General features: G+C 50.0%; 6 protein-coding genes across 6 annotated transcripts; 2 read left to right on the forward strand and 4 right to left on the reverse strand.

Moving 5' to 3' along the window:
• Nucleotides 1–479: 479 nt before the first annotated feature.
• On the forward strand, nucleotides 480–836 carry PFICI_01128 (uncharacterized protein; the record flags this gene model as incomplete). The annotated part of the gene is made up of 3 exons (XM_007829709.1): nucleotides 480–504; nucleotides 558–619; nucleotides 696–836. The coding sequence occupies 3 exons, from the start codon at nucleotides 480–482 to the stop codon at nucleotides 834–836; spliced, it is 228 nt and encodes a 75-aa protein (XP_007827900.1).
• A 521-nt stretch (nucleotides 837–1,357) lies between these two features.
• PFICI_01129 (uncharacterized protein) lies at nucleotides 1,358–2,392 on the reverse strand (the record flags this gene model as incomplete). The annotated part of the gene is made up of 2 exons (XM_007829710.1): nucleotides 1,358–1,898; nucleotides 1,989–2,392. The coding sequence occupies 2 exons, from the start codon at nucleotides 2,390–2,392 to the stop codon at nucleotides 1,358–1,360; spliced, it is 945 nt and encodes a 314-aa protein (XP_007827901.1).
• Nucleotides 2,393–3,636: 1,244 nt separating this feature from the next.
• Nucleotides 3,637–4,290, reverse strand: PFICI_01130 (uncharacterized protein; the record flags this gene model as incomplete). The annotated part of the gene is made up of 2 exons (XM_007829711.1): nucleotides 3,637–3,979; nucleotides 4,076–4,290. 2 exons carry the CDS (start codon nucleotides 4,288–4,290, stop codon nucleotides 3,637–3,639), a joined length of 558 nt encoding a protein of 185 aa, XP_007827902.1.
• Nucleotides 4,291–8,125: 3,835 nt separating this feature from the next.
• Nucleotides 8,126–9,319, forward strand: PFICI_01131 (uncharacterized protein; the record flags this gene model as incomplete). Its single annotated transcript, XM_007829712.1, has 1 exon — nucleotides 8,126–9,319. One exon carries the CDS (start codon nucleotides 8,126–8,128, stop codon nucleotides 9,317–9,319), a length of 1,194 nt encoding a protein of 397 aa, XP_007827903.1.
• Nucleotides 9,320–9,954: 635 nt separating this feature from the next.
• PFICI_01132 (Acetylxylan esterase 2) lies at nucleotides 9,955–10,710 on the reverse strand (the record flags this gene model as incomplete). The annotated part of the gene is made up of 2 exons (XM_007829713.1): nucleotides 9,955–10,131; nucleotides 10,207–10,710. The coding sequence occupies 2 exons, from the start codon at nucleotides 10,708–10,710 to the stop codon at nucleotides 9,955–9,957; spliced, it is 681 nt and encodes a 226-aa protein (XP_007827904.1).
• Nucleotides 10,711–11,889: 1,179 nt separating this feature from the next.
• On the reverse strand, nucleotides 11,890–13,296 carry PFICI_01133 (uncharacterized protein; the record flags this gene model as incomplete). The annotated part of the gene is made up of 5 exons (XM_007829714.1): nucleotides 11,890–12,133; nucleotides 12,217–12,644; nucleotides 12,707–12,830; nucleotides 12,913–13,183; nucleotides 13,242–13,296. The coding sequence occupies 5 exons, from the start codon at nucleotides 13,294–13,296 to the stop codon at nucleotides 11,890–11,892; spliced, it is 1,122 nt and encodes a 373-aa protein (XP_007827905.1).
• Nucleotides 13,297–13,920: the final 624 nt, after the last annotated feature.

Below are 13,920 nucleotides of genomic sequence, written 5' to 3' on the forward strand. Positions count from 1 at the left end.
GAGCCTGGCGAATATTTATTATTAAACAGCTTATGCCGTAATATACGGACGATGTGCTGTAATGAAGCCTAGCCCAGCAATGTAGTGCAATGCTATGGAAAGCATGCGTCGTCTGCTGTGCGATGTACTCTGGTATAGATGCATTCCGATGTTTGGTATAAAAGTAGAATTTATTTATATACACGATTACTAGGGTATCCAAAAGAAAGAAATATAAATTAAGAGATAATTCATGATATTCCCATCTCAAGACACAGGGTAGAATTGGACCTGCCAGCAACATTGAATCGCTGACGTATTTCGGCGTTTAGATAAGCTGGCTTATCGGTGGCGCCATCATCGGCGCGCGACGGGACGAGGGAAGCGGCAGGCGGCCTTTCAATTACAAATTAATAATTCACGGTTCGAGCCGAGTCCCCGATTCCTTACGTTGCGACAACATACAATTCTCGCAGACGGAACATACAATCAACGTCGCAATGGCATCACAAGCTGTATCAATGCGTAAGGCACCTACATGTACCACCAGAATTACTTCCCGAGCTGACCCAGAGTAGCTTCCCTGGGCTCCAAATCTGATCCCAAGCCCGTCGCAAACCTCGAGACCTCCAAGCCCAAGGTACGGACTGGCCCTTCACTCTACCCGTGCTTTACTGCTTGCGCAACTCCGAAGCTGACGTACAATGACCCAATAGCCCTGCTGCGTGTGCAAGGATGAAAAGTCGAAGCGCGACGAATGTATGCTGTTCTCCAAGGCTGCCGACCCTGCCGCCGACTGCAAGTCTACCATCGATCAGTACAAGAGCTGCATGGCTGGATTTGGTTTCCAGCTCTGAGCGCATAAATTACGGGCGACACAAACAAGTTCGTGCCTCTCGAGCGAGCACAAGAGGACTACAAAGAGAGACCCCGACTGTATTATCAACAATAGTGTACACCACGAAGACAGCCTGCCGTCTTGAAGTGAAAGGGTGGCATGGCGTATTGCATAGATTGGCGTTTTAGGATTTCTCGGATAGAAAAAGCATCACGATTCCCACCTCTCCTCTTAATTTCATCTTTGATTTCGGACCATCTTTCTTGACCAGCATGGCGTACGTGACGCATTCAATCTACAGTGGTCGATTTATTGCATTCATTTCCTTCATGGAAGCAACATTTACACGCCACCGTGCAGACATGTATGAATTTCTCAACACTTTACATACATCCAACCAATGTAAAAAGAAAAAAGAAAAAGACTCCGGCCTGTAGACACTGGGACACGAAATTGCACAGCAAAGCCAGACAGCATAATCGCGGCAATGGTACTATCAACTAACTCCAAGTACAGCACAGTACGGTCAGTCGCCTCTCCTCATGTGAAGATGATTCCTCCATCAACAACCTGCGTCTGTCCTGTAACAAAGTTACTATCACTGCTTGCCAGAAAACTCACATGTTTGGCCACATCTTCCGGTACACTAACACGGCCCAATGCGGTGAGTTCGGTCACGAACTTGTTGATCACAGAGCCTTTGGGCACATCATACTTCTTGGCCAGCTCCGCGTCAATCACCTCCCACATGGCGGTCCCGACAATCCCGGGCGCGTACGCATTAACGGTAATGTGGTGCTCCGACAGCTCCGACGCATATGCCTGCGTCAGCCCGCGGACCGCCCACTTGCTTGCGCTATAGTGGGAGAGCAGGGCAAACGGCTTGAAGGCTACAATGGACGCGGCCCCAATGATCTTGCCCGGCTGCTCGGGTGTGCAGTTCCCTTGCCGGATCATTTGCTTGGCCGCCTCGGCATAGCAGTTTTGCACTCCAAAGACATTGACTGCAAACATGCGCTCAAAGTCTTCCTCTGTGAGATCTAACAGGGCCTTGACTTGGGCGATCCCGGCATTTGCAATCCTATGCATTATTATTAAAATGTTACATTATCTTTGATTTCCAGGAGCTATTCTGGGAGTTGCATAAGGAAATGGGGACTTGATGACTTACATGGTGTGGAGAGGCCCCAGCTCCTTGACACAAGTCTGTATCATATCCACGACCTCTGCCCGCTTCGTGACATCGGCAACCGCGAAACACGCCCTTCTCCCTAACCGCGATCGTATCTCCTGGGCGACTTCTTCGCCACCTTTGGCGTTGGCGGCCACGTCGTTGATGCAGACATTGTAGCCGTCGGCGGCCAGCCGCAGGGCAATGCTCTTGCCTATACCCCGGCTCGAGCCCGTAATGATGACATTCTTGCCCTCGCTCGACTCTCGCTGCAGACTAGAAAATGACGACGAAGCTCTGAGACCAAGATTGCTGGCCGGGACCAGGCGAACGGCTGTCACGTTTGGTCTGGCGGAGCGCAGATATGCTGACCGGACTGTTTGGTATGCAACGGCGGCTCTCATGATCACGGATAAAAACCAAATCCACAACTGCGGAAAGAACAGCAAGAATCAGTGATTCGAGAAGAACCCCCTCCCAAACCTTAATATGGGAGTATACCCAAGACTTATACCATCATCATCTTCCCCGCATCTTGGTTGGCTTTCCATAGCCCCTCTCCGGACTGCATTATCCAGGTTACACTGCCGTATGTAAAACGTGTTTATTGCCATCACTCTCGTTGTTGCAGGAGTCGAATCTTCTGCTTGGCATTCCACCTGTCGATCATCCAAAGTCCGAGTGGCCAGACCTGTTGTTGGCGGAGGGCAGAGGTGTATAAATTGCGAGTCATATATTGGAGAGTAATGATTCGATCACAACATGTGACGAACCGTTCAAAATCTTAAGTATGGGGTTGTCGCGGGAATAATGTGTACGGAGTACCTAGAAATAGGATCTCCTCTTGCCAAGATGCTTGTGTGGCATTACACCAGTTCAGAGTTGGAGAAATACCGCCACTGAATTAACCACTTACTAGCTGGCGCTTTATGAACATACCAAAGCCCGTGCCGGACTTTACATTGCCCGTTGGGACTATAGACGCCATGGCTGTGTCTGGCCGACGATTTGTGGTATGTTGGTAGCGAATGCATGCAGCTATAGCCTATTTATAGTGTGCCCATAGTAGGCAGTAGGTACTTTGCACAGAGTATAGTTCAAACATTTCAACCAATGAATGATCATTGTACCACATTTTATTCCAAAAAAGCAACCTTTATGCATTATTGTTACAAATGATCCTACAACGCCTCCTTCATTCTGTATCACTTCCCAGTTCTTCTAACCTAACCCCCAAGATCGAAAAATGTACTCCCCCCCATGGATATGAATTTTGTTTTCAAGCAAAGGTATCTCTCGTAAGATGATGTGAAACCCAACCCAAAATTTAACGCCTCGCCATGTACTTGTAAATCTCAATACTAATGAAATGTTTTCGGTGCAAGAAGTCTTTTGACGTGTCGGTCGGCAGTCCGTGTTGGTTCGGACTGTCGTTTTGTTTTGATAGATTCTCTGCCACAAAGCCCAATGCTGGCAGCATTATTCTCCTCGATGCTCGACAACCACAAGGTCTCTTGATTGTGGTGCGACCTTGTGATGCATTTCCTACTACCTTGACGCCATGCCAGGTAGTCCGTATTCGTGGAGGTGGATTTGGTCACACGAGCTATTTCCTAGATCGGCGCGACCTGTTTATATGTTTCTCCCCTCAGGAGCAGCGAGCTGCCAAGGAGACATTGTCCAGGAGAGCGTCCACCTCGCCAATGCTGCCGCCGCAGTTGAACTCGAATCTAACCGTCTTGATCGTGGTGTCGGCGGTGAAGATCCTCTCGGCCATTTGAAAGTGGCCGGCTGTGGCAGGCACCAGGTCAATGGCGTCGCCTACCACCTCTCCGTTGAGCGTGACCGAGAGGCTGCACACATCTTGGTGCAATTGCTGGTGAGTGCCGAGGCCGTACCAGAACTTGAGCGAGTACGACTGTCCAATGGTCAGGTCCGTCACGGGCTGCCGCACCGAGATGAAGTTATCGACGGGCACCAGGTTCGCAATGCTATATGAGTTGGTCCACCATGTCAGTTTTCGGGGTTGCACTCCTTTTTTTTTGTGGCAACAGGCAAGGATTTTTTTGATGACTGCTTTTACTTACAAGTATCGCTTCGATTCCTGAGCCTTGACATCGCCAGACGAGCCGGCCGTGGCACCGTGGAAATTAATCCAGGGTGAGAACCGTGCAGCTTCGAAACTGGGGTTCTGGATCAAGTTTGTTTCCACGCATTTTGAGGAAGTCGTAGGTGCTGCTTGGACACCCAGGAAAGAGATGGAGGCGAGGCCAACCACGAGGAGGTTTCGGAGGGCAAACATGGTGATCTTTTTGGTGTCTTCTCTCTCACACGCACACGCACACACACTCACTCTCTCTTGCCGTTTGGCTGGCTGGCTGGCTGCTAAAACTCAACTCGGGGATGATCTGGCGCAAGACTTGCTTACGGATGGAAAGAAAGAAGACGAGGCATCCTAAAGACGGACAGCTTGGCGCGAAAGAGGTCATGCAGATCTACTCCCCCTTCCTCCTCCCATCATGGGCCAGAACATAGGGCAAGAACAACGGAGCATGATCGTCAATCACTCACCATAGTCCCGGGTCTTTGGGTTGGTTGTTGGACTGGTTCTTCTCTCCAGAAGTTCCTTTGGTCATATCTCAGGTATCTACCCTCCGTAGATTTAAGGTAGGGTACCTGTACTAAAGATGGGTAATGCCGGTGCACAGGCACGTCTTGATTGTGATTGCCGCGCTAAGTTACGCTATTAGCACTAGAAGATGACGAGGTTCCCAGCGATTGCAGATAGCCCCTGAGACATCGGTGGAGGCCCTGTACTGCTATTGGTGACCAGCTATCTGGAGTGGAGGCCACTGGAGTTCCCTTGCACGCGGGCTCAGTGCCAATTTTGCCAATTTCAGAATTGTCAAAATCTGTAATTGGGGGTCCCCCCCGGCACCAGTATGTGAGCTTTGTCACAGCTGCAGAGTTTTGGTCGCGTGACTGTTATCTGAATGCGAAAGTCGGATTGCATCTCTGCTATGTCTCTGGTGTGTATACATATATACCTTGCCTTGACCGCGTCATCAACGATTGGTAATATGTACGGTCATCTCTCCATGATCATGAGCATTGCGTTTCGACTTTATCACTGCATCCCCCGGACCTTGTTGGGTTTATCATTGTCAACTTTTACAGACCCATGATGGCAATGTGACATGTTTGCGCATCGGCCATCCTTTGTGGGAGCGGTACTTGACTAACTATATTCCTAATTTGACCAACATCATATCATGCCAAATGGCGAAACAGGTCAACTCGAGGTTTGCAGCAATACGAGACATGTCAATGAAAATCCTTCCTACGTATTCATTGCACCTCTTGCCCTCGTATTTGCACATTAGGGATTTCCAGGCAGGCTTTTTTCTGATGATCTACAAAAGGCAGCGAGCATTTGCATTCCAAATGTTCTGTAAGTTTGGTGTTGAGCTTTTCCAAGATGAGGGCTTTTGTTGTACTGTGTATGATTACCCTCATCGAACTTTGGAATTTGTTGGTAGTCGACACGGACAAAGGTACGGTACGTGTTGTCGAGAGTAATGTAAGGTTAGTGCAAATGATGCCGCCTTTTGAAAGTGGATCACCAGTAATCTGGTCCTGGACAGACTAGGAAAATGGGCGGTTTTCACACCCAATGAGCTTGTCGTTATTCGACTATAGTACCTAGCAATATCTTGAATTTTCATGTTTTCCTTGTCAAGAAACATTTGTTTTCTCTTAAATATACACATCTCTGACCTCATTTCGGCACCGCAACGCAAACGACTTGGAGTACTTGCCGCATTCACGGCCTGAAATCACCGTTGGGGTTTGTAATTACAAAGGATTTGATGTCGCCTCATGAGAAGGAATGATCTTCATTCTGATATCATAAAGTCAAGCCCATCATTTGGTTTGAGCGTTATCAGCCAGCCACAACAGCGGTCAGATATTGGCATAGCATAAATCCGAATAACATAAAATTTGCCAAAGATCGACTTGATCGATGTGACAGAGTTATTCTTCAACAGGGAGCAAGATATCAAGACCATGGTACCATAGAATCCGGGGATCTAGAACTTACCCATGAATATTGGTGGAATCTTATTTATTATCCATCATTCATTCTTTGAGCCCCGTGACTCCACGCATCAACTTGTTTTCCTGATCCAGTTTTTGAGTTTGATGCTTGTATATGGTCTCGTATAGTGATTTGACACAACTGGGGTGCGACTCATTCTCTAGTCTATGGAATCTAGATTACTTTCATGGGAGAAGAAAAGTACTCATAACTACCAATTCATGAAGTGCACAGTGTCTTGCCAACGTTGACAAATACGGCCAAGAGAAAATTTTTATGCTAGACGTTGCAAGATGGCAAACAGGTAGTATTTCCAAGGATTTAAAGTTCAAAACGTTCTTCATGGCCAAAAGATCTGGACGCAGTGGATCGACAACGGATTGTTATACTGGCCATCTAGAGGTCCATGACATCCATCATAGAAGGATAAGGCTCAAAGGGTTGCGGAGGGGGAAAAAAAAGTCTCGGCACTTTCAGCCTTAACATCAACTGCCATCATCGTCAATGGAAATCATCCTTCATTCGTAAATAGTACTTTGCATGATTCTCCTCAAGGTTGATGACCACCCATGGTTTTGGCCCACGGCAGTCGCTGTTAGACTCAATGAAAACGAGGTCATCACGTAATGAACACGAGATTCTAGGCGGCTACCATGTCTTGGCACCTTCCGCAAAGTCCGAACAAGGCATGACAATTTATGGACTCTTACAAAACCCATCCATGTCTTCCCTTCGGAAGCATTCTCGATCCACTTCTGCCTCTGCCCGAACTGACAAGCAGCGTGTCCGGGTATCGGGAATATCTTCCGTCGTCCGGGACGATCAAGGAAGCCGAGGCTAGTGTGGACATGCACTGGTACACGATACAGATGTCAGTCAATGGCGTTGAAGAAGATGAATCTAGACTCGTGCCGGCAACTGAGAAAATCGTCCAAAAAACGGGGCGCTTGGATTCAGTCTCTTAGGGCCGTGGAGACAAAGCGGGAGGAGGCTTGTCAATGCACAAAAATGGCCGTTTCTATTTAAAAAGAGCATGAGCTGTGGCTTGCCACAAGTTTATGCAGTTTTTGGGAATATCGAGAGAGATCTGCGAGACCTTGAATAGGTCATGTCAGAATGTAAAGAAAGTACTGTTTTGCAGGCTGGCGTGAGAGAGGTTATTCGGAAGATCTACAAAACACTACAGAATACAGTAAAACCAAAACCTGGGGGGGTGCCTTGGGTGCCGCGTCTCCGGCGCGTTGTTGTTCAGGGTCCTCCTGTAAAAGGCCCTAGCAGCCCTCTAGTGTCGCCTCTAGAGTCCCTGCACCACAGTTGACAGGGCTGGGGTCACCCGAGCTTAAGCCTTAAGGTAGCAAGCAGCTAGCCACGAATTCTGGGGCCAGGTGAGATTTAAAGTGTGGCTTTCCATCTAATTATCTGGGCAAATTGCGGTTTGCCCTTTTTCGAGAGAAAAAGGGGCAGACGTTATAAACCTCGAACCAGACGGGGAATGACGGGACAAACGGCCAAGGGAGAAAGAAAAAAGAACGCGCCGCAATAAACAGTCGTTATCTATCAAACTATCTTTTGAATCTATCTATTTTGCCTACATCATTTCATACATATATTTATACACGCCAAAAGATTAACTAATTACCATTTGACCCATGAGACATCTGTCTCTGGTTTTGCGACTCCACACACAGTAGAGACAGAGAGAGAGGAAAAGGTCGTAGATTTTTCTGGGAATCCACATAGCAGATTCCTTGCTTGCTTGGACGGAGCTCCCGGTGAGGCTCGAAAGGGGGTAGCAGGTTACTCCGAGACATGCTCTGTGCCGCCCATTGGAATCTAGAGACAACATTTGGCTTTTGACCGCTTTACTATTCTACTGTTCACTACTACTACTTTCTCTCTCATCAGCGACGACATCTTACACATTGGGCGGCGCTTTGTTCGGCTGTATTTTCCGCCTCCAAAGATCTATCTTCTTCTCAACATTGCAAAAAGACGTCGTGTGCCGTGGCTCTAGCGTCGTGGCTCTTCCACAACCATCATGGACTCACATAACAGCAACGGGGTGCTCGCCGCCAGCCCACCAATCCGGGGCAGGCCCAGACAGGAATCACTGGGTTCTCTATACGAAGTGCTGGCCGACCTGGATGAGAACCAACTTCACTATCTGATCCAGGAGATGAACCACACTGGTCACCAAAATGTAAAGGTGTCACAGGCCAAGGCCGCCTTTGAGTCGCAAAGTCCAACCGAGTCGTTGCAAGACATAAGGGCGAGCATGTTGCCGCCAGGATCGCCGCCGCCCGAGCCAGGGCTGCAGAGGCGGCTGTCCAAGTCGCAGCAGGGCAAGCTGCGCATCCAAACGGCATTCCAGAGGGCGCCGTCCCTGCGACAGAGACAAGTCCCGGAAAACCGTGTTGTCGCACCAGAGTCAAACAGCAGAACGTCTCGCGACTTTACGCCAGAAACGCCAAAGCGTCAGTCCTTCCAGAGCCCGGCAGAGGCACGCCTATCTCTGAGCCGCTCCCCAACTTCACCTGTATTCTCTGGATTCGAGTCTCGCGGGCCCGTGGCTGGGTCGATCCAGCTGCCCAAACGGGACACTCCCCGGGAGACGACGCAACTGGACGCGCCGCGGGACACGAAAAGGGACAGCTCCGGCAGCTCCATCAGTTCCCTGGCGCCGACCATTGGCCGCAAGACGTCGGCCTACAAGCGCATCCCACGACCCGACTTTGACCTGCCGCCCGGCGTCACCGTCACGGACCTGCTCCGCCTGCTCGAGAGCGAGTTCCTCTCGTCGGCGGACCCGCTCGACGCCCCGTCGCCCATGTACCTGCCCTCGCCGTCGTCGGCAATATCGCGAGGCCACTCACCGTCGCCCTTGCTCCTGTCGGCGTCGACCTCGTCGGCCACCATGCCCTTTTCCACGTCGCCCACCTTTCCCGGAGGTCACCACTTGCTGCGTCGTCCTTCGTCGAGGCTGGACATGGCCCTCGACGCCGAGCGCAACGCCTCAGGCTTTGAGGAGATTGGGTTGGGCATGCTCGAACCCCGGGCCACGCCGTCAATGGCTTCTTCTGTTGGGCCAATGCCAATCTCCAGCAGCGCGCCAGTGACGCCCTTTACCAGGGGAGGGGCAGGAGGATTCATGGCAGAAACGCCGCCGCCACAGCCTCAATCTGCGTCACCAATGGTGTTGGAGGGTATTTTTGATGTCTTGGAGAACCGGTGAGGTTTTGCTGGGAAAATCTTTGGATATTAAGAAAAAAAGCGATTTCGATTCATTACTCTTTTTATGCTGTTCGTCTAGGCAAGGATGGACCCTGACTAGCCTACAATCTGCAAAGGCTTTCTTTTGTCTGGTGGGCATTCGGCGTATTCCCATTGTATATAGTTGTTTATATTTACCTGGTACATACATTGCTGCTGTTGGATAGTATTATAAGCAAGTTATAGACATAAGAGAATATAGCTTTCAAACTGAAAGCCTTTTATTTTGTCATTGGATATCCCCACCCTCTGTTCCGATAAGACTGAACTGCGGGCATCTGCATATCAAGCGCCGGGTTACGCAAACTTAGAAGAAGAAAACTAAAAAAACACTATTCCACATATACAAGCGTGGATATACACTCTTGATTCTGAATAAAATGAAAACAAGTATTGAATTCCGTTGATTTGAAGCAATGGGCTTGATTCCAGACATTTTCAAAATCAAAAACAGGATGAGCTCAAGTAAAATAGACTGGGGAATGGTTTTGTATTGTGTCACGAAACAGGGTGGCCTATTGACCGACACCGAACCCCCACAGTTGCCTCATCCAGTCAAGAACACAAAAGGTCCCATCCGCACGTTGGGGCTTTCCTTTAACCAAGCTTGCTCTTGATGAAGGAGAGAGCCTGCGAGCCGTAAATGGTCACGTACTGCTGGTGGTGGTTGGCGTCGCTTCCGTTGCAGCAGTACGGGTCTTGAGAGTCACAGTAGGACTGAATGATGGACGGGCTGCCCGGTGAGCAAGTGTAGCCGCTCGGGCGTGCAGCAAACTATATTAATTGTCTTGTGTCAGCTCATGTGGTCTTTTGGAATTTTGGAAAAGGTGGGTTTTTATATCAACTTACACCACCAGCTCTGCAGGTTCCGACATCGTACGACAGACCGTAGACATAGTGCGGGTCGCCCATGAAGATGGCGGCCTTGACGGCGGCGAGGGCATTGCCGGAAAGGGTGGAGCCGGCGCCGCCGCAGAGGGCGTTGTCCATGATCTGGCCGCCCTGGGAGTAGCCAATGAGGACGATCTTGGTGCTGGGGCAGCGCGAGTTGAGGCTGGTGACGGCCGAGACGACGGCGGCCGTGCCCTGCGTCGCCGACGAGTCGTAGCTCACGCCGCCGCAGCTCGACTGCCCGCCGCACGCCGGGTACACAATGGCCTCGGACTGCGAGCCCGAGTACGCCGCCAGGACCTGGTCCACCAGGCCCTTGGAGGTTCCGTAGCCCGCGGCCGCCGTGGTCTCGCGCGCCCCAAAGACGTAGACGCCCGGACAGCTCTGGCGCTCTTCCAGGTCGATCGGGTTGGCGGTGGCGAGCCCGGCCGCGAGGATGGGGAGGATGGCAGAGGTCTTCATCTTGACACTAGAGACTTGTTATTGTTGAAAGTTCAAAGAGCGTGTATGAGTCCGGAGAATGTCCAGTGATTGCCAAGTCACCTACCAGCTCATATCCCCCCGGACACGCAGAATTACTTATACATGGCCGTGACCGGACGAAAGGGGGCTGTTCTCAATGGGGATACACATGAAGCTTCCGAGATGAGGTCCAGTGGCGCCCAATGGAGCCCCTTTAGAGGTTAGCCATGGGCTTGTATATGTGTTACCTCGTGTGAAGGTGACACTGCTCTTGGTACGATCTTTTTGGTTTGAACGCGATGTAACACGACGGCTAGCCACCGGCACAGGCAAGTATGGGGTACATTAAGCTTGTAGCAGAAAACCTGGTAAAACTGTGGGGATTTGGGGATCATCAATCATGCTTCCACGGTAGTCGGTGTCCATGCCCGTCATCCCAATTCGGCATGATGAGGTCTCAGGGTCATATTCCGGCGCGTTATAGAGGGGGATCTCGTATTTATGCTAAATTCAAAAGATCCGCACTGGGGGGACACGCTACCCGTCTGCGGGTCACGGTTATTACTAACCTTTGTTCCTCCGCACAAGCGAAGAAGCCGATGTGCCTGAATGATCCAGAGTCTGCCGGTACTGCCATGACTTTATTGGATCATGGATGTGCTATTTCTGACCTTGCATGGGCCGCCACTATATCCTGAGCCCTGACTGCAGATTCCTATGAGGCTCATATCGCCTGGGCTGTGTGTCATGCCACCCAACCAAAAGTCAACAATGCGATTCATTTGTGAACACTGACGTTTCTCGGATTGCCCATTTATCCTTGGTACGTCTAGGCTAGCCTTTGAGGTATGACATGCGTCATTCGCTTGGAGCGATTGACACTTGCTCAGTGCCAAGAGAAGGGTCATTCCGCATCTCGAAACAGACGGTATGATTCCCAGGTACAAGACCTTCCTTTCCATATTGTTTACGCGTATGCGTCCAGTTGAATGAACACCCATGATATTAACTCATAGGGGGTTATGGCTGTGTTCAGTTGTACAATGAGCAAGACACAATTGAGATAATACAAATAGCATTATCAGTACGAGGTTGAGACATTCGTTCCATTACGACCAGGATTTACATTGCAACGCTTGAATAGCCAGTAATCGAGCGGCCTTGACCACGTGAGCACCATCAGTTGTGTATCTTTGCGTGCAAGCCCGGCAAAATCTCCAAGTCTTTCTGGTCATAGGTATACTTGCCCTCGGTAGAGATGGTAGCCGCCTTGGTTGGGCGCTGCTGCTGCGTCTGACGCACCTTGACCCACTGCTCAGTCGTCAGGTGCTGGCCCAGCTCGGTGAGCGCATTGGTCTTGAGTCCCAGACGGTCAAGGACAGGGCTGTTGGCAATGGGGTCTAGCACGACGTGGTTGTTGGGTCTACATTGTAAAAGAAGTTGTCTCAAGTTAGACCTTTTGTGTCTTTTCAAGGAAAATGTGAAAGCAGGGTAGAAGAGACATACCGGGCAAAATAAAGAACTCCCAAACGGTCAACATGTGCCTGATCAGCCGGAGGCGCGTGTACACGGTGGACGCTCGACTTGATGTAACCGCCCGTGAGCGCCGTCAGGGCGTCGCACGTGTTGATGGTGATGGTGCCATCCTGGGGCTTTACCCACTTCCAGTTGCCATCCGAGTTGAGAATCTGCAGGGCCGCGACGGGCTGGCGGAAGAGCAACGTCAGGGTGCCCAGGTCCGTGTGTCCGGGGACGTACAGGTCGGCCACCTTTTGGTTGTCCTCGAGGTTGCGCGCCGCGTAATGCATGTATCGCAAATGGTCCTCGCCCTTGACATCGTACTGGTGATCGCGCACGAGCTGGTCCTCGTCGGGCAGTTCGAGGAGGAGAGCAAACAGGCGTAGTAGTTTCACCACAACTTCATCATGGCATTTCTAGACGGACCCCGAATGTTAGATACAGATAAAAGACCTCTCAAGTAGGCAAGAAAACATACCCTGCTAAAAGCTTCAATCTCACGGACATTGTCACCCAGAACTGGTGGCTGCTGTCGCTTGTGGAACCCATCGAATTTCGGAATATTGTAGACTTGAATGTTGTCCTTGACTCCATTGGCGATTCTGCATTTGCCAAAATGATGTTAGTATCTTCCCACCCAGCTACATATTCCCTGATGGGTTGCAAATTATAAATTCAACGTACTTGCGATGTCCCGCAGGTCTATAGCCATTGTACTCCCCGCTTTCAAGATCACTCTGGCTGTGATACTTGAGCTTCTCTTCCAATGGAAGAGCATAAAACTCTCGACCAAGCGCAAACTGCCGATCGACCTCCTCTTGGCTGATGTTGAAGTTCTTCACGTAGAAGAACCCGACGTGGCGAACAGCATGTTCAAGCTGCTTGACCAGCTCCTCCTTGCCTCCTGGCTGATCGTAGAGTGACAGATCGAGTGTGATCAGCTCTGCCCAGTCCACTGCACAGCAATTAGTATGATGAGATTTGCTGATGGGAAAGTAAGTCGGGCCAAGTACAGTTCTCTTTGGTCACTGGGACTTGTTCATAAGTGTCAATGATTCTGCCCGGCATTTTGAGAATGGCGCTTATGAGCTTTTATTCTTTTATAATAAAGATTAATTTCTTGAATACTAGAGGATAACTCTTTTTTTTTTTCAAAAGGAAGTAGTGTCGTATCTGTTATATGATAGCAGTCATCTCTGCTAGAAGTGACAAGTTACGTTCTCACACCACCTATATATACATGTTCAAGCATCTCACTCAAGTCCGGAAATAGAGACGCGGGGTTAGATGGTTTGATACCCAACGATTATAGTCGAACAGATGGTATGCATTCCAAGCACGTCATATTAAGCGATTGCGTCTATCGGATTTGAAATCAATGTCACGTCAGAAGAGGGCACAGACAAGTTGCGCATCACCAACCCCCACGCCTATAACACAGACACATAACGGGCCCCATCATAAGTGAGCCTCGGGCTACGACTCGATAGAATCGAAAGAAATGATCCGATAAATCAAAGAGCCCTTGCCTTATTCAATCTCCTCTCTCCCTGCTTTTCCAATGGGGGTTTTCCTGGAGTGGGACGGGGGTTTCCAGGCACGTTGAAATAAGCACGCAATGCGGGGACAAAGGCACCTCATCGACCGGCCAGAAACCCGGGAGGACCAGTCACCATCACGAAACCTACCTGA

Source organism: Pestalotiopsis fici (assembly GCF_000516985.1).
Source record: "Pestalotiopsis fici W106-1 unplaced genomic scaffold PFICI_Scf_1, whole genome shotgun sequence".
Lineage (NCBI taxonomy): Eukaryota > Fungi > Ascomycota > Sordariomycetes > Amphisphaeriales > Sporocadaceae > Pestalotiopsis > Pestalotiopsis fici.